We start from the raw sequence: 24,059 nt of genomic DNA, 5'->3' as shown, positions 1-24,059 counted from the left end.
TGGGAAGTCGCTATTGTCACAGAGAGAAGGTGCTGAGCGAAGTGATCTCCCAATCTGTGACTGTTCCCTGATGTAGAGAATGGCACAAAGGGAACACCAGATGCAGTAAATAAGTGTTGCTTCACTTGAAAGGTCTGTTTGGGGTCCTAGACAATGGTGAAGGAGGAGATATGGGTGCAAGTGTTGCAGTTCCTGCGGGCACAGGGAAAGATGCCAGTGGTGGGATGGGTGGGGATGGGTTTGCATGAGGGAATGACGGAGGGAACGATCCCTGCAGAAGGCCGATAGGAGTCAAGAAGGAAAAACGTATCTGGTGGTGGGATCCTATAGTAAGTGCCGAAAATTCCAGCGGATAATGTGTTGGATGCAGAGGCTGTTGGGGTGATAGGTGAGGATAAGGGGGATTCTATGTTTGTTGCCTGAAATTCTGACTGATAATGTATTGGAGGTGGTGTGGTAGGTGAGGATGAGGGGGATTCTATGTTTCTTGCATTTGGGGACTGAGAGGGCCAGGGCAGATGAGCCAGAAATGGAGGAGGTGCAGATGAGGGCTGAGTTGATAGTGGTGGAGGGGAGGCCACGTTTGTGAAAGAAGGCAGACATTTCAGAAGACCTGGACTGGAAAACGTCATCTTAGGAGATGGAGAAATTGAGAGAAGGGAATGGAATCCTTGCAGGGTGCAAGGAAGTGTAGACCATGTAGTTGTGGGAGTTGGGAGCTTTGTAGTACACTGTATGTCGGTGGAAAGCTTGTCTCCTGAGATGGAGACAAAGAGATCCAAGAAGAGGAGAGTATTATTGGAGATGGGCCAGGTGAGTATGAGATCAGGGTGGAAGTTTGCCGCGAAGTGGATGAAATGAGACACATTGTAGAGCCACATCACACTGAGTGGTGAGCATGCTCACAATCTTGCAGTGTTCATGCTCCAGCATACAATAGTCCAAAGTTGCCACTGTATATGACAGCAGGGCATGAGGCAGCCCCGATGTAGTCGTCGTTATACTGGAGGAAACGTTGAGGGGTCTTGCCTATGTAGGCTTGCAGCATGGATTGTTCCACAAAGCCTATAAACTGGCAGACGTAGCTGGGACCCATGCAGGTACCCATGGCTACTCCTTTGATTTGGAGGAAGTGAGGTTATTTAAAGTGAGGACAAGTTCTGCCAGGTGGAGGAGGATGGTGGGAGAGGGTGACTGGTCGGGTCTTTGGTCCAGGAAGAAGCAAAGTGCTTTCAGACCTTCTGCATGGGGGATAGCGGTATAAAGTGATTGGACATCCATTGTGAAGCTGTGGCAATCTGGTTCAGGGAATCTGAAGATTCCTTAGCATTATTATGTTCAAGTGCTCTCTCATTTCGCTCTCCCTCTGTCAATAAAATCAGAATTAGTTGTAAACATTGGTCAGCTAGCATCTAAACTGAAAGAAATAGAAGTGAAACATGAAAGACTGCAGACGCTGTGATTGCAGGAAAAACAAAATTGCTGGAAGAACTCAGCAAGTCTTGCAGGGTCCATATTATGCGATGACATATTACTGACTTCCCGGGCCTGAAATTATGTTGCATGAAAACTGATCATCAGTTCTGTTTCTCTCTCCACAGATACTACCTGACTGGCTGCGTGCTTCCAACATTTTCTGTTTTTACATCAGACACAGAAAACATTTTCTTTCAGACTTCCCCCTTTAAATGCCCACACGTCCTTCTACTACGCTCAACGTGTGGGTGACGTTCGAAGCGCATCCACAATGCGATCAGAATGCGGCAGGCCAGGCGCATCGCCTTGTGGGAGATGTAGTCGTGTGGCCTTTCACTCCATGTTTGAGGGAGGAAATTCCGCGATGGCGACTACAATTCCCAGCAGACGCCTCCGTCGGCTAGACCGGAAACGACGCAGTTCCCAGTCGCTCGGTGATCAGCTTTCTCCCTCTGCGCCATGTTTGCTGAGAGAGAGGGGAAAATGACAGGACGAGCGGCTGGATAGGGATTAACCTCAAAAAAAAGGAAAGTGGAATGAGCATTTAGCAAGCAGTCCTTCTGGAATATGAAAGGGACAAAGCAGGGTTTCTCTTCGGGCCAGCATTTAAATTGTTGACTGCGACCGTCCAGCTGTCTGATTTCAAGGATAGTTTCAACATTCATCTCCAACTTGAGGTGGAAGCAAGTTGGGGTTTGCTGCAAAATTTGAACGTAACGACGAGTCCTCACTTCCCCTTCTGGGTTTTTTTTTGGGGGGGGGGGCCTTTTCTGCACTTGGCTTTGCGGAGACCATCGACCAACAGTTTTATTTAAAACCATACTTGTCTTTTGCTGCCTCGCTGATCCCAACTGAGCCGCTCAATTTAGAAATATTTGAGGACAGAATTCGTTCTGAATCCATTTGTTTTGCTTTTTTTTAAAAAAATAAATCCGGATCGTGGTTTTGAAGGAGTTGGCAGATTGAGCGGAGAGTTCTGCGGATAATACTGGGAGGAATTGTCTACTTGATAGACGGATACAATTAAAAATGTCAAGTTATATACCGGCGGACATGGTAAGAGATATTACATGGATTACGTATTCTTCCCATGCCGGTTTGACTGCTAATTGATTAACCCAGTCTATACATCCCAAATCCGGAGTAGAGGAGGCAATTGTTAAATGGTGGTCGCAACATCTCCGTTTCAAAGTGGGATTATGAGGAGGGTTTGGGGGGCGGGTGGGGGGGGGGATAAACTATTCGCAGTTTCCATTTAGATTATATTTTTCTCTTGGCCATTCGTTCAATTTGATCACGAACGTCATGTTCCTTGGTTGTCTTTATTAAAAGTGTCCTAATTTCGAAGACTGTCCCATCGATTATGCTGGAACCCCGAGACGGAATGAAGTGATCCGAGTGGCGCACAGATTCGTTTGTTTGTGATTGATGTGTAGAATTGGTTCTGAAGGCGTCTCAAATTGGCCAGCGAAATTCTTTGTATCTTTGTCCTTTGAATAAAATTCGTGTCCACACAAATCGGGGGCGTCTCCTGCTGAGTCGATTTGGTTAAGACATTATTGAATTGATATTTAAAGGAACCGGGTTGCGTGTGTTTCTGTCCTTTTCATCGATAAATTGTTTAATTATTACCAAATAAAAAAATGAATGGAAAGTATTCGTATTTCCATAGTCGTAAATATCGTTGGCCTTGCATTAATTATCCACGGATAAATTGTGTTGAGGTTGTTTCGTGTTGAAGCTGTACTTTGGTTACGGGTTGAAGCCTTTCTCGTTTTGCACAGCGAGGGACCAAACAAAAACATCGTATCAAAATGATTTCTATCAAATATCCCATCACTGCAGCCACAGAGTCAATGTCAATTGATTTATTTTTTAATATTTGTTTTTGGGGTTGAACGAAGGACACGTCATTATGCTGTCACTCCATTTCTCTAAAATAATAACTAGATATTATCAGTAAAGACAAATAACCAGTATGTTTCATTACTCAAGAAACTCTGATTCCAAGCGTTTTTCAGATCTTATTAATAAGTTACTGATGTGCTCATGAATAGCAGTACCTTGACAATATCAAGCCTAAGATGTGTTTGGCATATTTACTGAATACATGATTGCATCTACAGTAGCCACTTTTAAATATTACACATTACTTGGTTTTTATAAGCAGGTAAATGCGTAGCACTTAAGTTGAGAAAAGCTGGCTTCTAAAGCAAACAAAAGGTAATTAAAAAAAGAGACTTGGAATCTATAATAGAAAATGTTGGAGATCAGCAGGTCAAACAACATTTAGTGAAAAAGTTAACTATTTCTGTTTTACATTTCAAAGAAAGTAGCAGATTGAGAGGATTGTTACCGCTTTTGCATTGCTTTTAAGTCAGTAAGAAAAATGAGAAAGTTGACTATTGAACAATTGCTGAATACAATTTGTGCTTTTTTAAAATTTCATTTACCAAGCAATATTCTGCATTGAGCTTTGTAAGTCTGAAGAGATAATTTCACAGTCAAAAAAAGTGAACGTGTGCATTATAGTGTTAAGGGCATTTCATAATCTAACCAGTCTCATTACAAATGGTTTGGTCTCTTAACTGCACAGAGAAAATGTACAGTTTATGGGTATGTTGAAAATGAAGAAAAACATGTATATCATATTTTTCGCAGAGTAAATAACATCTTTACAATTTCACTTTTAGCTCATTGACTATCTCCAGTGCCTTACATTCAATTCAATTTTTAAAACAGTGTTGCATTTAGTAAATACCAGCCTCTAATCTACACAGAACGGGGCCTCATAAATGAACTGAGATCATCTTTTTTCCACTAATCTTACCAAAAAGGGATATTGTCAAGATAACCATCTTTGAACTTACTCTACCTGAGTGCAATGACCTGGTTTAACATTTCAACCACAAGCCAACTTCTGGACATTGTAACAGATCCTGGATTATGTATTTTTGAGTCTCTAGAGTGGGAATTAGAGTTCATACTATTCTCAACTGAATGAGAATGAAATAGTTTTATAGCTGTTTTTCCAGTATTGCATGATGATCCCATTGATGTAGAAACTGTCCACTTGTGTTGCAGGGTAATCCTTGCAGCAGCTAGATGCACAGAAAAAAATCACTGCAGATATTTCTAATTTACTGTTTATATCCATTTCCCAAGAGACATGCCTTAAAAACAATTCTGCTTTACAGGTATAGAAAAAAACCTTGCAAATATAGCAAGCTTCTGGATTTATAATACTGAGTTTTGAGACTTCACCATTGGGTTAGAATAGTGAATATTTTCAAATTGCAAACTTGTACTTCACATGTACATAGTTTTAAAGGTTACTATAAGCAATTTTTTTTGTATAGGTGACAAACAAGGAGAAAGTATGTAGACTGTAATGAATTGGCTGTGAATTATTTTTACTTCAGGAGCAAGAATGAAAGATAGAGGTGATGAAAGACAGTTTTAGAATGTCAGGATCTAATCTAAAAAAAAATATCAGATTTGCATTTTGTGCATTCTTAGGTTTTTTTATAATTTTTTATTTTTCACACTGAACCATATCAACCAAAATATGTACAAATGTTTCTCATTAAATTTACACAGTGGTCTTTTCTCCCTTTTTTCCCCTTTCCCTCCCTCCCTCCCTTCTACCCACCCCCTCCAAAATCCATAAATATTCAACATATACAATACAATAAAACCATATCTTCACACAAAGGAAAATAAGCAAGAAAAATGCATCATCTATTTATTATACACTGAATCTAGTCATTTTTTTCTTCTTATTTTAATTCTCATTTTAGGGGATGGAGGTCATAGGCAAGCACTCTCTGATGTTTTCCCAAATTTGTTCAAACATTGTGACTTTATTTTTATAATTATGTTATTTTTTCCATTGGAATACATTTATTCATTTCCATGTACTATTGCTGTATACTCATGATCTCTTTCATTTTCCAAGTTGACATTATACATTTTTTTGCTATCGCTAAGGCTATCATAATTAATTTTTTTTGCACTTTATCCAATGTGAAGCCTAATTCTCTACTTCTTATGTTACTTAAAAGAAATATCTCTTTTTTTTGGTATGTTATTTTTTGTAATTTTATTTAGTATCTGATTTAATTCTTCCCAAAACATATTCACTTTCATACATGCCCAAGTTGCATGTAATGTTGTTCCCATTTCCTTCTTACAGCGAAAACATATATCCAATAATGTTGAATCCCATTTTTTTAAAATTTTTGAGGAGTAATATATACCCTGTGTAACCAATTCTACTGTATCATGCATAACCTTGAGTTTATTGTATTCTTCATAGTTCCAGAACATAACTTTTCCCATACTTCATTTTTTATCTTTATGTTTAGATCCTTTTCCCACTTCTAGTTAGGTTTATAGTTTATTTTATTTTCCTTATCTTGCAGCTTAATGTACATTTTGGTTATAAATCTTTTAATTATCATTGTGTCTGTAATCACATATTCAAAGCTGCTTCCTTCAGGTAATGTCAATCTGTTTCCCAATTTATCCTTTAAATAAGCTTACAATTGGTGATATGCAAACATTGTACCATAGTTATTCCATATTTGTACTTCAACTGTTCAAATGTTAGTAAATTGTTTCCCAAAAAAAATTTCTATTCTTTTGATTCCTTTTCTCTCCCATTTTCTAAAGGAAAGGTTGTCTATTGTAAAAGGGGTTAGTGGATTTTGCATAAATAACAATTTTGGTATTTGATCATTCATTTTTTTCCTTTCTAAGTGGATCTTCTTCCATGTATTAAGTAAATGATGTAGTACTGATGAGTTTTTATATTGCACCAGCTTTTCATCCCACTTATAAAGTATACCTTCTCCCCTATTTTATCTAGTGCTATCTTAGTCCAGTGTGGTTTTTCCCTTGTCTGGTAAAAATCTGATAAATACCTAAATGTGCTGCTCTATAATAATTTCTAAAATTTGGTAACTGCAAACCACCTTGATTATACCTCTCTGCTAATTTATCTAACACTACCCTTGGATTCCTCCCTTTCCACAAGAATTTCCTTATTATTCTCTTTGGTTCATTAAAGAATTTTTCTGTTAAAGGAATTGGTAATGCTTGAAATAAGTATTGTATCCTTGGGAACACATTCATTTTAATGCAGTTTACCCTCCCTATCAATGTTAGCGGTAATTCTTTCCAATGTTCTAAGTCTTCCTGCAATTTATTTATTAGTGGCTGATAATTTAGTTTGTACAAGTGGCTTAAGTTATTGTCTAACCTGATCCCTAGGTATCAGATTGCTTGTGCTTGCCATTTAAATGGTGATTCTTTTTTAAAGTCTGTATAGTCTGCGTTACTCATTGGCATCACTTCACTTTTATTTGTGTTGATCTTGTACCTCGATATTTCTCCATATTCCTTCAATTTCTTATGTAATTCTTTTACTAATTCTGTTAGGTATACTATGATGTCATCTGCAAATAAGCTGATTTTATACTCCTTCTTTGTTTTTATCCCTTTTATTTTATTTTCTATTCTTATCAGTTCTGCCAAAGGTTCTATTGCTAAGGCGAACAATGAGGGGGATAGTGGACATCCCTGTCTAGTTGACCTACTTAATTTAAATTGACTTGATACATATCCATTTACTGCTACCTTCGCCAATGGTCCATTATACAATGCTTTAATCCAATTTATATATTTTTCTGGTAGATTGAACTTCTGTAATACAAGGAGTTCCACTCTACTCTGTCAAAGGCTTTTTCTGCGTCTAGAGCAACAGCCACTTTTAGTTTCTTATTTCCTTGAACTACGCGGATTAGATTAATAAGTTTACAGACATTGTCCGCTGTTCGTCTTCTCTTAATAAATCCAGTTTGATCTTGTTTTACTATTTTAGGTACACAATCGGCCAATCTGTTTGCTAACAATTTCGCTATTATCTTATAATCTGAGTTAAGTAGAGATATTGGTCTATATGATGCTGGTGTTAGTGGATCCTTCCCCGTCTTTGGTGTTACTGTAATTACTGCTGTCTTACATTAATCTGGCAAGTTATATGTTTCTTCTATCTGGTTCATTACTTCCAGGAGAGGAGGAATTAATAATTCTTTAACTGTTTTATAAAATTCTACTGGAAATCCACTCTTTCCTGGCGTTTTATTGTTCGGCAGCTTTTTTAATATATTCTGTATCTCATATGGTTTTATTAGCTTGTTTTCCTCTTCTTGCAATTTTGGCAGTTCAATTTTAGCTAAAAACTCTTTTATTTTATCCTCTTTCCCCTCATTCTCAGTTTGATACAATTGTTCATAAAATTCCTTAAAATTTTCATTAATCTCTGTTGGGTTATATGTAATTTGTTTGTCCTTTTTCCTTTTTTTTAAATTTTTAAAAAAATTTTCACACTATGAACCATACTGACCAAAATACATACAGACATTTTTCTCTTGAATATATACAGTGTCATTTTCTCTCCTTTTTCCCCCCCTCCCCATTTATTCAAAGTTCAATCTATATGATACATTAAACCCGTTAAACAATGTCGTCAGTTAATAAAAATAAACAAGAAATTTGTGTCTTCTACTTTTACATACTGGGTCAGTTCATTTCGTTGTCTTCTCCTTCTGACATTTTAGGTGGTGGAGGTCCGTGGTAGGATTTCTTTATTGTGTTTCATGTATGGTTCCCATATTTGTTTGAATATTGTGATGTTATTTCTTAAATTGTATGTTATTTTTTCCAATGGAATACATTTATTTATTTCTATGTACCATTGCTGTATTCTCAGGTTGTCTTCTAATTTCCAGGTTGACATAATACATTTTTTTGCTATAGCTAGGACTATCATAGTAAATCTTTTTTGTGCTCCATCCAAATCGAGTCCAAGTTCTTTATTTCTTATATTACTTAGAAGGAAGATCTCTGGTTTTTTGGTATGTTGCTTTTTGTGATTTTATTTAATACCTGGTTTAGATCTTCCCAAAATTTTTTCACTTTCTCACATGCCCAAATTGGATGTATTGTTGTTCCCGTTTCCTTCTTACAATGAAAACATCTGTCTGATACTGTTGGGTCCCATTTATTTAACTTTTGGGGTGTGATGTATAGCCTGTGTAACCAAATATATTGTATCATGCGTAACCTCGTGTTTATTGTATTTCTCATAGTTCCGGAGCATAGCTTTTCCCATGTTTCATTCTTTATCTTTATGTTTAGATCTTGTTCCCATTTTTGTTTAGGTTTACAGCTTGATTCCTCGTTCTCCTTTTCTTGCAGTTTGATGTACATGTTTGTTATAAATTTTTTAATTATCATTGTGTCTGTAATCACATATTCAAAATTGCTTCCAGACTGGTAACCTCAGACTGTTTCCCAATTTGTCCTTTAAGTAGGTTTTCAGTTGGTGGTATGCAAACATTGTATTGCGAGTTATATTATATTTGTCCTTCATTTGTTCAAAAGATAATAATTTATTTCCCGAAAATCAATTTTCTATTCTTTTGATCCCTTTTCTCTCCCATTCTCTAAAGGAAAGTTTATCTATTGTGAAAGGGATTAGTTGATTTGTGTCAATATTACTCAAAATGGTCAACCAGTTTACCTATCTCGGCTGCACCATTTCATCAGATGCAAGGATCGACAACGAGATAGACAACAGACTCGCCAAGGCAAATAGCGCCTTTGGAAGACTACACAAAAGAGTCTGGAAAAACAACCAACTGAAAAACCTCACAAAGATAAGCGTATACAGAGCCGTTGTCATACCCACACTCCTGTTCGGCTCCGAATCATGGGTCCTCTACCGGCATCACCTACGGCTCCTAGAACGCTTCCACCAGCGTTGTCTCCGCTCCATCCTCAACATTCATTGGAGCGCTTTCATCCCTAACGTCGAAGTACTCGAGATGGCAGAGGTCGACAGCATAGAGTCCACGCTGCTGAAGATCCAGCTGCGCTGGGTGGGTCACGTCTCCAGAATGGAGGACCATCGCCTTCCCAAGATCGTGTTATATGGCGAGCTCTCCACTGGCCACCGTGACAGAGGTGCACCAAAGAAAAGGTACAAGGACTGCCTAAAGAAATCTCTTGGTGCCTGCCACATTGACCACCGCCAGTGGGCTGATATCGCCTCAAACCGTGCATCTTGGCGCCTCACAGTTTGGCGGGCAGCAACCTCCTTTGAAGAAGACAGCAGAGCCCACCTCACTGACAAAAGGCAAAGGAGTTAAAAACCCAACACCCAACCCCAACCAACCAATTTTCCCCTGCAACCGCTGCAACCGTGTCTGCCTGTCCCGCATCGGACTTGTCAGCCACAAACGAGCCTGCAGCTGACGTGGACATTTACCCCCCCTCCATAAATCTTCGTCTGCGAAGCCAAGCCAAAGATTAATTTTGGTAGTTGATCATTTATTTTATTCTCTTCTACGTGAATCTTCTTCCAAATGTTGAGCAGATGATGCAATACTGGTGAATTCCTATGTTGCACCAACTTTTCATCCCACTTATATAGTATATGTTCAGGTATCTTTTCCCCTATTTTATCTAGTTCTAATCTGGTCCAATCTGGTTTTTCTTTTGTTTGATAAAAATCTGATAGGTATCTTAATTGTGCTGCTCTATAATAATTCTTAAAGTTTGGTAGTGTAAGCTTCCTTGTTTGTACCATTCTGTTAATTTATCTAGTGCTATCCTCGGATTCCCCCCTTTCCATAAGAATTTCCTTATTATTTTCTTTAGCTCCTTGAAGAATTTCTCTGTTAGATGAATTGGTAATGATTGAAATAGGTATTATATCCTTGGGAAGATGTTCATTTTAATACAGTTTATCCTTCCTATAGTGTTAGTGGTAAGTCTTTCCAGGGCTCTAAGTCGTCTTGTAATTTTTTTCATTAATGGCTGATAATTTAGTTTGTATAGATGGCCGAGATTATTATCTAGTTGTATACCTAGGTATCGAATTGTTTGTGTTTTTTCGTCCTTTTTCCTTGATGCCAGTGTCGTTCTTTTAGCTTGTTCTGTTTTAATTTGCCAAGCTAATATTTTGTGTTTTTTCTCCCAGTTCGTAATACTTTTGCTTTATTTTCATTGTTCTTCTCCACCTTGTACGTTTGTAATGTTTCGTATTTAATTTTATTGTCTGCCAATTCTCTCCTTTTCATTATATCATCCCTTTTTACTAATTCCTTTTCTGTACTTAATATCTCCCTTTCCAGCTGCTCTATTTTCCGATTGTAATCCTTTTTCGATTTAGTCACATAACTTATTATCTGCCCTCTAATGAAGGCTTTCATTGCGTATCATAATATAAGTTTGTCTTTCACTGATCCTGTGTTTATTTCAAAATATGTTTTAACTTGGTGTTCAATAAACTCCCTAAATTCCTGTCTTTTAAGTAGCATGTTCTTGGTGGGATCTCCTCCAGCTCTATTGCTAATAATAGGGATGAATGATTTGATAGTAGTCTAGCTTTATACTCAGTTTTCCTAACTCTCCCTTGAATATGGGCTAACAACAAAAACATATCAATCCTTGAGTAAGTTTTGTGTCTACTCAAGTAATATGAAAATTCCTTTTCTCTTGGGTGTTGCTGCCTCCATAATTTTCATTTTCTGCATTGGTTTAACCATAAATTTGGCTACTTTTTTATTCTTTTTACTTGTCTTTTGTCCATTTTTATCTAACATTGGGTCCAAATTAAGGTTAAAATCCCCTCCTATCAATATATTTCCTTGTGTGTCTGCAATCTTCAAAAAAATATCCTGCATAAACTTTTGATCCTCCTCGTTAGGAAATTCCAAAATTCTGAGTATATCTGACACTTTATCATTGCATACCTCCCTGCTGGACCTATTATTTCCTCCTCAATTTTGATTGGTATATTTTTGTTAATTAGTCTGGCTACACCTCTAGCTTTTGAATATAGGATGCTGCCGTTACGTGTCCTACCCAGTCTCTCTTTCGTTTGTTATGTTCCGCTTCAGTTAGATGCGTTTCCTGCAAAAATGCTTTATCTATTTTTTCCTTCTTCCATAAATTTAGTAGCCTCTTCCTTTTAATTTGGTTATGTATTCCATTAATGTTTATAGTCATATAGTTCAACATGGCCATCTTATATCTTGCATACACCACTTTTTCCCCATTTTCATCTCTTAGTTTTCTCTTATTACACTTAATGTACGACAACACATTTAAGACATAAAGTACCCCTGCATTTCCCATATCCACTAATACCTTAACCCCAAAAGTTCCCCCCCCCTCTCTGAGTTGCCCCATATCCCTTGCCGGGCAACCACAACTTCCCTTTTCATTTGGATTGCGATCTTGTTCGCAGCATCAACTGATTTTGCAATGACGGTTATTCCCCCTCCACCCAGCCCTCTCCAGAAAACTCCTTTTTTGACACATAACAAAGTTCTCTCTCCTTTCTCCCCACACCCCCCCTTACTCCCTTCCTTCCCTTCTCTTTTCCCTCTTTAGTTCTTTACATATACATTGTTTTTACATCTTAATATATAATTTATCGCCATTCTTCATTCAGAGGAACTGCTCACACTAACCACCTGAGACTCATATTGATGAAACAATTTTTATTTATTGTATATATGAATGTGTCCTGCATATGTAGTGTTTGTATGTGTGCTGTGACTAGTTGTGTGTCTACCTATTTTCCACCGAGAACTAGAGAACACTGTTCTGTTGGGTTGTACTTGACAATAAACTTGACTGTATGATTCAGCTTACTTCTAACCATTTTCTTGCCTTTCACTTCCTTTGTCTGGCATTTGCCAGTCAACTGCCTCACCACTCCCACTCTGATCTCTTTATATTGGCTATGTCCTCTCTGCTTCATCTTGATAAAGTGTTCCATCCTGAAGCATCTACCATTGTATTTCTCCCACTGATGCTGCTTTACTCACTGAGTTCCTTCAGATTGTTTCTCATAAAGGTTCATATTTCTGCTTTTTTTTCAGCAAGATCTACTGCTTTGAAACCTTTATCAATACCTTGTTTTAAATTTTATGTTTGTGCAGTTCATTTTGATATAAAAAAAGTCAAAGCATCTTTCTGATCATTTCAAAATTTTTATTTTTAATTGCATTCAGCAAACTGTTGTGCAAAAATCCAGTACAGAGACTAGAGCTAGGGGGTATAGCCTCAGAGATTCAGGGTAATAGATTTAGGATGGAGATGAGGAGGAACTGCTTTGCCCAGAGAGTGGTGAATCTCTGCAGTGGAGGCCACCTCAGTAAATTTATTTAAGACAAGGTTGGATAGATTTTTACATACAGTACAACTCCAATTATCCAAAATCCTCATTTATCCAAATTTTTTTGGACACAGAGATGACAGCTGTTTGCCTCCAAAAAATTTCAGATAAATGAGGATATCATCAGAAATCATCAGTTATCCAAATTTTTTTTGGCGCCGAACTGACCTCACAGGTTTTAAAATAAAAATTTACCTGACATGAAATTAGAACAATTGTCCTCGCTTCAGGTAACTCCCTCCCCTTTCTCTTTCCATTTCTTCTTTACTTTCCCCTATTGACTTTTCTCTCCAACTCTCCCTCTCAAAGTGTGTGCCACTGTCTCCCAGTTACAAGCGGTCAGAAGAATCAGTCAGTTTGTGGGGTTTTTATGAGGATACCCCACTCCTCAGAAAGGAACAGCATGTGTGTGAATGGATTTAGGTGAGTAGGGGTTGCACAGGTTCAGACCCACCCTCTTGACATCCACTCCCAAATCCAGCAGTATGGGGGAAGTTCTGTGGCTGTGAATGGCCAGATCAAGCTTCAATGCAAGGGATGCCCTTTCCACACTTCACAGCATGAGTTTGCTAGATGGCCGTTGACCCTACGAGAGGGTTCGTCTGCCCTTTGACAGGTCTTGTTTTTCATCCTGCCGGGTATCTAGCCACCGCACCAGGCCAGCCTGGTGGGGGAGCCGGTTTAGTTGCCGACCACCCGACCATGCAACAGGTAGTACTGGGTTACATGGTACCACTAGCACTCCAAGTGACCTGATCCTTAATGCAGATGTAAGATTACACAAAAATGCATTTAGACTGCCATCGGCAGAAATTGCCCAGTGCCCCTTACAGAGAAAGAGAAGCCCTTCAGAGTGTCTGTGGATCCTTCTCCAGCACTCCCATAGCCTATGAAGCTACATAGACTCAGTCCAAACAATCAGCAACCCAAGTTCCAAATCTAAACCACCGATGTGATCAGGAAGCCTTCAGCAGACGAGGCCCATCGGGAACCCCTCACATCCTCTCAAAACCTGGTTCCAATGGCTGTTACTTATTCAGCCACTCTGCAGCCTGGTGTGTGAATCCTTTGATTACAAGTTACCCACAGCCTGTGTGGGTTCCTCACCTTCAGTTGGCAACAGCTTGCAGTGTGCTCTTCAGATGCAGAGCCTGACACTGGTCCCACAGGGTCGTCTCCTTGGCTTCTCTAATAGGGTGGGGGGTGTCTTCTCCGTTTTCTAGTACCCCGAGTCTGTCCTTTGCTTCCTTGGAGTCTGCAACCCCTTGAGGCCTCTGCCAGCACAGGTGCTGCCATCTTGGGCTCAGACCCCATGGTCACGGGATTTTAAAATCAAACATTGTTGGTTCCTTTAACAGGCTGTTTAAAACCTGTACGGAGCTGTCGGTAGTTGGACTGGGCAGTGGAACCCTGTGGAGGAGCGCTGTGTCTTTGCTGCCTGTTCTCCCCGGGTTCACACAGTAGCAGCCCAGCAGTTTTTTATAAAATAAACAGCAATAAATAATCAGATTAAGAGTCCTTAAATGAGTCTCTAAATGAGTATAGCTATGCCCTATTGTTCAAGAGTCTGATAGTTGAGGGATTGTGGCTATTCTTGAACCTGGTAGTACGAGTTCTGAAGCACCTATACTTCCTCCTTGATGACGGCAACGAGAACAGAACATGGCCTGAGTGGTGAGGATCCTTGACGGCAATGTTTCAATGTAGATAGGTTCAATGGTTGGTAGAGTTTTGCCTGTGATGTACTAGTCTAAGTCCACTACCTTTTGCAGGACAGTCTGCATGCAAAATTCTCCCACAAAGAACAATGTGATAATGATTAAAATTTTCAGAAGTGGATGGCTATTGATCAAAATGTGTTGAGTATTGTGTTCAGAATAGGTTCGATGGGTTCAAAGAGAATCAAGGCTGGACACATTATTAACAAGTAGTGGTCTTTATTTCTGCACAGGGGAATACACCAAAGGCACGCACTCATACCCAGGCATTCAAAGTGATAATACACAAATAACTATACATCAAGTGCAAGTAAATAACTGCTAAACAATCTCAATTTCAAAATGTGAAACGACAGTTAAGCCTACAGAGCCCACTATGCATAGGCACTGTATACTGAGTACACACACAAATGGGGGTTAAACCTGCAGTGTCTACCACCCACAGACACGGTACACTGCATAACTATATGAGTACTTGCACAAGAACCTGATCTCCAGAGTCTCCGCTGCTCAGGATCCGAGACGGCCCATTGCAGTCGGCCCTCCAGAGCTGCCAGTGGCTTGCAGCTTGGAGCTTGGCAACGGTCGCGGGAAACAGCAAAAGAGAGACTCCACATGTTGGGATTTTTCAATCCAGGGCTCATCCACATGATCCAAGAGGACCATTTGTGCGCCATCCTCACCTGTGGGCAGATTTAACCATTGATTGGTACCTGGAAGGCCAATCACATGTCAATTTCAAGGGCCAATCGCACATCAGCCTTACAGATGGCTAGATCTAATCCTTGATTGACAGATGCAGTTACTTTTGATTTCTTGCCGGCTGGAGAGGTCATGTCACCCTCCCATTACAGTCGAGTAACCTCACTGATCTTTAATATAAATCCATTGTATCATTTGTATCCTGAGATGTCAAGGCCTCAGTACAATATCACATTCAAAAGATGGCACAGCTGACAGTGTATATTGGATTTGAAGAGTCTGCAAACTAACCATATGACAGAGAAGCAAAGTTTGGCCATTCAGCCCATCACATCTACTCCATTTGAATCATGGCTGATGCATTTTTCCTCTCAACTCCATTATAATTATAGTGCACTTCATCCTTCTCTATTCACAAGTGTCACTGGCAACATCAACATTTGTTGCCTGTACCTAATTGCCTATAAGAAAGTAATGCTGAGGTTTTATCTTCAAAGGCTACTACCCTCTGATGATACTCCAACATGGTTATAATTCAAATGTGGGCATCAAGTTTAGCATAGTGGTTAGTGCATTTCTGTTACAGCGCCAGCAATGGGGACTTTGATTCGAATCCTGCACTGTCTCCCCGTGTCTTTGTGGGTTTTCTCTGAAGGCTCCGGTTTCCTCCAACCATTGAAATTGAACTGGGGGTTGTAGGTCAATTGATTGTAATTGGGCGGCACAGGCTCATGGGCCAAAAGGTCCAGTTACAATGCTGAATGTCAAAATTTTTTTTAACTTAAAATTTAGTTGCCCTTGTACTTTATTGCAGAGATCATGGGTTTGAGAGGTGTTCTGAAAGAAGTCTAGAGCTGTTTTCAGATGCATTCTCCACCAAGAATACGCCTGCAGAAGTGGATACAGCCCTGTGGAATGGTCTTTCAGGTGACAGCCCTGAAAGCGCTGTGCTGTCCGTCTGAAAGGGACAGCTGCAGGAGAGGTGCCTTGGAGTGCACTTCAGCTCCTGTCAGTGCGGGACGTTGGGGCAGGGGTTCCCGGCGTGGGATGTCGGGGCAGGGGCGGCCGGCACGGGACGTCGGGGCAGGGGCAGTGGGGGGGGGCTATCAGGCTCAGGCATTTGGGTCGCCGGCTGATTATCATCAGCCTGCCTTCTAGCAGCTGCTTTCAGGTGGCTGCATTCAGGTGCACGGGGAACTGCTCAGATGCGGAGATTATACCTCCCGGAGGAGGGTTGGTGAGTACTCCTCCGAGCCACATCAGGCTCTTTCAGGTGTCCTCCCAACAGCCGCATTCAGGTAGAATATCTGGCTTTACATCAGGGTTTTCTGGCCACCTGAAAGAGGCTTAAGGCAGTGTATTTGGGTGGGGTGTTAATTAGTTGAGGTGTTTTGTTTGCTTGAGGTATTTGCATGTTTTTGGAAATGTATTCATTCAGGCAAATAAAAAAATAATCAATTGTAGATTTGATTCGGCTTTGACAATGCCTCAATGCAGCAGTCTATCGTTGCCTCCGTTCAAGATAGCCACCATCAGGTCATGGCCATGCAAAGGGCTTAGATGTGTTTTGATCAAGCTGTTTCTAAAGAATATCAACAAGACAGTTAAAATCTTAAAGTTAAACATTTTTTTCTTCAAAAAATGGACAAAACAAATACTATGAAACCAAGGCAGCCAAGAACAAAAATTGAGGAAGTTTTTCCTCAGCCAGGAACATCAAGTGAAAACCTGAAAGGGAGTAGCATAAGAGTGGCCTTGGGACCAGCAGACCCTGGCAGAACTAGGGAGTCAGAATAAGAACTTGAACAATCAATGTGCAGGCATTGAAACTGTAATGAGAGACATGACTGAAAGGATGACTGAAATTAAAGAAATTGTTGAAGACTTAATGGAAAGAATGAACCAAGCAGAAGTAGACTTGGTAAAAACACAAGATAAGCTAAAAGCTTTGGAAAAAGATGCAAAGAAATGAGAGTTGAACAGAGAAGGTCTACTGGACAAGATTGACCACATGGAGAATTTTAGCAGATGAAACAATTTCAGAATTACCAGGCTGAAAGAAGGAATCGAGGGAAGAGATCCAGTGAACTTCTTGGAAATGTGGATCCTGTGAATGCTGGGAGAAGACAAATTCAGAGAAAAATTGCTTTGAAAGGGCACAACGGACCCTCTGACCCAGGAGAGCCAGTGATCAGTGACCATGACCAGTCCTGGTAAGACTTTTGAGTTACTGGGAACGGGAGACAATTTTAATGGCAACATATGAATACTCTAAGCAAAATAATGGCCTGCCCAAGATTGACCATGAAAAAGTGCTATTTTTTCAAGATTTTTGTCCTACTTTGATTAAGCAAAGGAAGGAGTTTGATGTAAAAAGACAACTGTGTTCCAAAAACTTGATGTATTCAATGATATACCCCACGACTCTAAGGTTAAAGTAGCAGAAGGTAATCGACAATTTTTCAAGACTAAGAATGAGGTGGAAGTCTTCCTTTTTTTTTTTGAAAACTTTATTTAAAATTTTATAACATGAATACAATAAAGAATTACATTTAAAGAAAAATTTAAAAAAATTAAAATAGTATGATTACAATATTACATCAGAAAACTACACAAAATAACCCCCCCCGTTAATAGTCTAACTTAAAATTAGTCCAACCCTCCCCCCCAAAATAAAGAGTGAAGAGTTAATAAAATTAACAATGTTATATATGGAAAAAAATACCCACTTACAAAAAAGAGATAAAACTTAACCTAAAAAAAATTCTAACAACAAAAAAAATTGTCAATACTAAAATATCACACTTAAACATATATTTAAATCAAACTTAAATGCATATAATTAGCAAACGGAGTCCACTTTAACTTATAAAAAGACATCCTGAATTGAAAAAGATATCCTTTCCATAGTCAAACAAAATTTCATTTCCAAATACCACTTATCTAAAGTTAGTATATTTCTATCTTTCCAAGTAAGTACTATACATTTCTTAGCCATGACTAAAGCTAAATAGATAAATGAAATCTGATAATCCTCTAAACCTAAATCAATTAATGATTGCAAGTTCCCTAATAAAAATATATCGGGATCTAATACAAGATAGATATTGTATAAACTGTTAAAAATAGATTGAATATCTTTCCAAAACTAGGTGGAAGACTTCCTGTAAGATTTATGAAAAGACCAAGGTTGTCAAATAAGAAGACTGTGAAGAATGTTTACAATGGGACTAAGTAAAATTTGTATATTTTTAAACCGTCTTGTATTTATTGTTGAAAAGTAAATTTTATTGAAATGTTCACAAAGGGTTAAGTAACAAGTCCAAACTTTGGAAAAGTAGTAGAAGGCGAAGACTCTGTAAAGGGGAGAATGGCATCAGAGAGAAATATCTATAAAAGATGGCTCTAAAGGGAGGGGTTCTTCCTTGAAAGATTCTGCAGGCTTTTATTGCGGGGTTGTCAGGGCAGGGACATTGTGCTTTTTTTAAAAAGGGCAAGATCAATAATATTTAAACAATATTTGAAAAATTGATGTGGATAGAATGTTAAAATTTATTAGTCTCAATGTTAATGAGGTAAATGGAACAGTGAAGAAGAGGTGGCCGGCACAAAAAAAAAATTAAAGGCAGATATAGTCTTTCTACAAGAAATGCATCTTACCAAATTGGAGTGTGCTAAATTAAAAGGAGGATGAGTGGGACAAGTAATATCATTGTCATTCGGCTCAAAAGTAAGAGGAGTAGTGATTTTAATTAATAAAAGTATTCCAATAATAATAGAAGAGACATTGACCAAGCCAGAAGATTTGTCATGGCATATTGCAAACATTTATGCAGAATTATGGACTTTTATGAATATCTATACATAAAATTATGACGATGAACCTTTTATGAAAGATGTCTTTTTAAAAACAGCAGAGGGAAGAGAAAGTATACTGGTCGGAGGAGATTTCAATTTCTATCTAGATCCAATATTGGATAAAGCTGCAGGGGCAAAGCTGCAAAAACAACACTATCATTTATGAAGGATTTAAATTTGATATAGAGGTAGCTTAATCCTGTAGAAAAATACTATTCGTTCTACTCAGGGGTACATGACTCACATTCAAGGATTGATTTGTTTTTAATGTCTGCCCAGTTAAAAAAATAGTTGTCAAACCGGAATATTTGGTGAGACTTTTATCAGATCATTTGCCATTAACTTTAACTATCGCAATAATAGAAAAACAAGAAAATGTGTTTAGATGGGATCTCATTGCCACACTGTTGAAAAGGTAGGACTTTTGTGAGTTTATTAAGAGACAGAACTATTTTGTGAAACTAATCTTTCCTCCACTGATTGTAGCATAAAGGGATATGCTTCAAGCTTATCTAAGAGGACGAATTATTTCTTATACAAAAAATCTTGATAGAATATGGTTGGTTTAGAGAAAGACGTAACAAAATTGAAAAAAGAACATCAGCAAACACGGTTACAAGTAAAATATAGATTATTAGAGAATGAAAAACTGAGGGATATATAGCACATTACAAACATAGAATGTAAAAAATTAAAAACAAAACAAAAATATTATTAATTTAGAGAATGGCCACAAAATTTTATCTTGACAGGTAAAGGCAGAGTAGTCATGTAGAATGATAAATACAATAAAAACAGCTGATTATAACATATAATCAAAAAGAAGTAAATGATATTTTTAGACAATAATTTATCAAACTATATTAGAATTATTAGGAGATGAAAATGAGATGGATGAATTTTTAACAAATGTTGAACTTTCAAAGTTAGAAGATAGAGAACAAGTTGATTTAGATGCCCCTTTCACAAGACAAGGAATCAAGAAAGCTTTTGGTACTTTATAAGCTAACAAATCTCCGGGGGACAATAGGTTTCCTCCCGGGTTCCATGGACAATTAAAAAACTTATTGATACCTCTTATGATGGATGTATTAGAATGGGCGGTGGAGACCCAGACCCTCCTGGAACTTTCTCAACTGCTATAATTACAGTGCTACTGAAGAAAAGTAGAGACCCATTTTAAAAACTTCATCATATAGACCTATATCACTTCTGAATGCGGATTATAAAATATTGGCAAAGGCACTTATTTTTGGGGTGTGTAATGTATATTTAAGATTAAAAAAGTTCTTTGGATCACAGTCCAATCTCACTGGTTGCAGGCAATTCTTGTACTGTGCACAGAAGTTAGCATTAACAAAGTTCACCAGGCTTTGGTGTTTAACAGGCAAATGGTTACCACTCACGAGGGTTCTTGCTGGTTTTCAGAGAGAGATTCCTTTTCCAGGACATCCACAACTGATTCCTTCTCTATCAGTCTTGCTAATGAAACTTGCCCCCTCCAGGGTTCTCCAGATGATCCTTTGTCTTTCAGGTCACCTTTCACACTGCTAGTCTTCTCCTTTGACTAGGCAGCCTTCCAAAGTTTGCCAGATTATCCCTCTGGAACTGATTTCTGTGTCTCTCCTCTCTGTTTCACTCTCTCCCACTCTGAGAGCAAAACTGTTCTGCCTGCCTGCAAAAATCACATGCTCTCCCAGTCAAGCTGCATTCTGCAACTTTGTTGCTCTCTTTGCAAAAAGCATTCTGCAAAAGTCCTGCAAAAATTCTGTGTTTTTAAAAATGTGTTTGTGTGCAAACTACTCTAGAAATTCATCCCAAGCCACCTCTAAATACTCTGTCACACACTAGCTAATAGATTGAGACAATATCTACCAAAATTAATACATACAGATCAGGTGGGATTTGTTAAAAGAAGACATTCTTCAAATAGTCTAAATAGACTATTTAATATAATACATATGCCAAAATTAAAGTAGAATCCAAGTATAACTATCTCCATAGATGAAGAAAAAGCATTTGACCGATTAGAATGGTCTTTCCTCTTTAAAACAGTGGAAAAATTTGATATAGGCAGAAAATTTATAAATTGGATAAGAACTCTTTATCATTAACCACAAGCCAAAATTACAACTAATAATCAGATGTCAGTGGTTTTGAGTAGATCGAGTAGACAGGGATGTCCTCTGTCCCCAGCACTTTTTATCCTAGCTATCAAGCCACTGGCAGAGATTATAAAGGGAGATCCAGATATTAATGGCTTCAAAGTTGGACAGGAAGAACATAGCTTATTTGTGATGATGTGCTATTATACAAGTTTGACCTGGATGAATCCTTGATAAAATTACAAACAACATTAGAAAAATATGGAAGAGTATCAGGTTATAAAGTCAATATGGAGAAGAGTGATATAATGCCATTGAGGAATTTTGATTATGAAAATATCAAAAAGGTAGTAGATTTAAATGGAAGGTAGATGAATCAAATATTTAGGAATAATGACATAATAATGACATAATTTACCGAATGTATAAATTTAATTACACTTCCTTTTAGAAAAAAATAGAGAAAGATTTACAGAAATGGAAAGACTTGCTGATTACTTTAGTGGGATGAGTAAATTGTATTAAAATTAAGATGATGCCAAGATTACAGTATCTTTTTTCAATCGTTGCCTATTGCACTACCTAAAAATGTATTTAAATTAGTAAATAATTACAGAAGTCAATTCCTATGGAATAATAGTGCCAAGAATTTTATTTGAAAAGCTAACATGGGATTATAAACTGGGAGGATTTAGGCTTCCAGATTTTAAGAAGTAATATTTATCAGCACAAGCAAGATTTTTATCATTCTCCTTTGAAGAAGCCAGTTGCCCCTTCTTGGATCCGAATGGGATTGAATTCAATAAAAAAAGGAGACAGTGAAGGCTTTATTTACAAGTGGGATGTTAAGTTAATAACAAAAAGGTCAGATAACCCTATATTAATACATATTATTTGAATATGGCAAGAAATAAATTAGTGTATTGGGGGGGTGGGGAAAGCAGGTATATCATTAAGAACACCATTTTGTAATTGCCTACACCACAGAAGTTTTATAAATCAAAATCTGAAATATCAGAGATGTGTTTTAGGTGTGGGACAGAAATAGGAACATTTTTTCATGCTACGTGGTTGTGTATGAGGGTGAGACCTTTCTGGCAGGATATTACTGAAATATTAAGGATAATGGAGGTGACCGAGAGCTTTATTTTTTGAGCAACTTTATTGAAATAAACAATAACTAAATTCCAAATTTAATTTGTTAAAATAGCCTTAGCAGTGGATAAGAAATGTATTGCAATATTGCAATTACTTGGAAATCTGACTCCCCTGCACATATAGACTGCTGAGATGAATAGTTGTATAACTATGGGGGAAAAAAATTACTTACAACTTAAAGAACAAATATGACCTATATATCAAGATATGGCAGCCATATTTGGATTATATAGGGGCTCAATTATAACTACAATAATAAAAAGGACCATAATAGATGCTGTTTAGAATAAATGCAAGTGAATTTCGCCATTGAGAATTTCTTCCTATGGTCAACATAAATGTGTGCTCTGATGGTGTGTGAATTTATACTGTGAAAAAAAGAGGGGGAGGGAGGGTAGTTTTGTTTGTTTTTTAAAGAAAAAGTTTTAAAATAAACTTGCTCTCTTACTTAGATATTGGAGTTTACTACTATATTTATGGGGGTAAAAAACAAAAATAAAATGTAAAAAAAAAATAGCCACCATCATCCAAGTACCCAAGAGGGTGACAATAACAGGCCTCAATAACTGCCGCCCTATGGCACTGACCTCTACTATTATGAAATGTTTTGTGTGTCTGGTGATGGAATGCATCGAAGCACACATCCCAGAGATGCTTGATCCATTTCAATTTGCCTGTAGAAGAACCCATTCCTCAGACGTCGCTATAGCCTTATTGCTTCACTCCGTTCTGGCCCACCTGGAGAATGAAGCCTCATATGTCAGGCTACTGTTCATTGACTTCAACTCATTGTTTAATATGATCATTCCCCTGAGCTGGTGGAGACGCTTTCCTCACTGGAACTCAACACTCCTTTCTGTAACTGGATCCTGGACTTCCTAGTCTCTCTGGGTCGGTAGCAGAATATCGAGCACCGTCATGCTGAGCATTGGCACATCTCAGGGCTGTGTGCTCACCCTATTCCTGTTCATGTTACTGGCCCACGACTGCATCGCCAGATCCTGCTCCAACAGTGTCATCAAGGTTTCAGATGACTCACCAGCAACAATGATGAATTGCACTATGGTGAAGAGGTGGAAAATCTCGTGAAATAAGACTAAAGTGATGATCGTGAACTTCAGGAGGACTAGGAATGACCACCCACCACAACACATCAACAACTCTAGTAGGGAGGTTTGAGAGCACCAAGTTCCTTGGTGTTCACTTATCATGGAAGGAAGGCACAACAGCAACTGCACTTCCTGAGAAGACTGAAGCGGGCAAGGCTACTAGCCACCATTATGTCAACCTTCTATAGGAGCTCTGTCAAGAGCGTCCTGGCCGGCTGCATCACAGTGTGGTACAGTTGGTGCAGAGAAATGGATTGGAGGTCAATCCACAGGACCAGAAGTGTGGCTAGAGACTCCCTTCCATCAATATGATCTACTGGGATCGTTGTCTGCAGAGGGCGTGCAAAATCATTGAGGACCCCTTCCACCCTGCACACCATCTTTCAACTGCTCCTGTCGAGGAAGAGATACAAGAGAATCAGACCAGGCACCACCAGGCTGAGGAACAGCTTCTTCCCATGGGCAGTAAGAATGATGAACGACCAAAGGAACTGCTCACACTAACCATCCGAGATTCTTAATGGCACAAAACACTATTTATTTATTTATATAGATGAAATACTTGTCCTGCATATGTACTGTTTCTAGGTGTGTTATGTCTAATTTCTTTTTTTGCCCAGAGGACTGGAGAATGCTGTTTCGGGTTGTGCTTGTGTGACTATAAACTTGAACTGAC

The 24,059-nt window shown here is 38.4% G+C and overlaps 1 protein-coding gene across 1 annotated transcript in view; it reads left to right on the top strand.

The window, feature by feature from the left end:
• Nucleotides 1-1,904: 1,904 nt before the first annotated feature.
• The window catches only part of ubl3a (ubiquitin-like 3a), a 67,825-nt gene continuing 45,670 nt past the window's right edge, over nt 1,905-24,059 (top strand). Inside the window, exon 1 of the mRNA XM_069892524.1 lies at nt 1,905-2,532. Within this exon, the coding sequence (XP_069748625.1) occupies nt 2,506-2,532 (27 nt within the window). The 5' untranslated portion in view covers nt 1,905-2,505. The remainder of the gene's footprint in view (nt 2,533-24,059) is intronic.

Source organism: Narcine bancroftii, chromosome 7 (genome assembly GCF_036971445.1).
Source record: "Narcine bancroftii isolate sNarBan1 chromosome 7, sNarBan1.hap1, whole genome shotgun sequence".
NCBI lineage: Eukaryota > Metazoa > Chordata > Chondrichthyes > Torpediniformes > Narcinidae > Narcine > Narcine bancroftii.
This window is presented reverse-complemented; position numbering and strand designations above follow the sequence as displayed.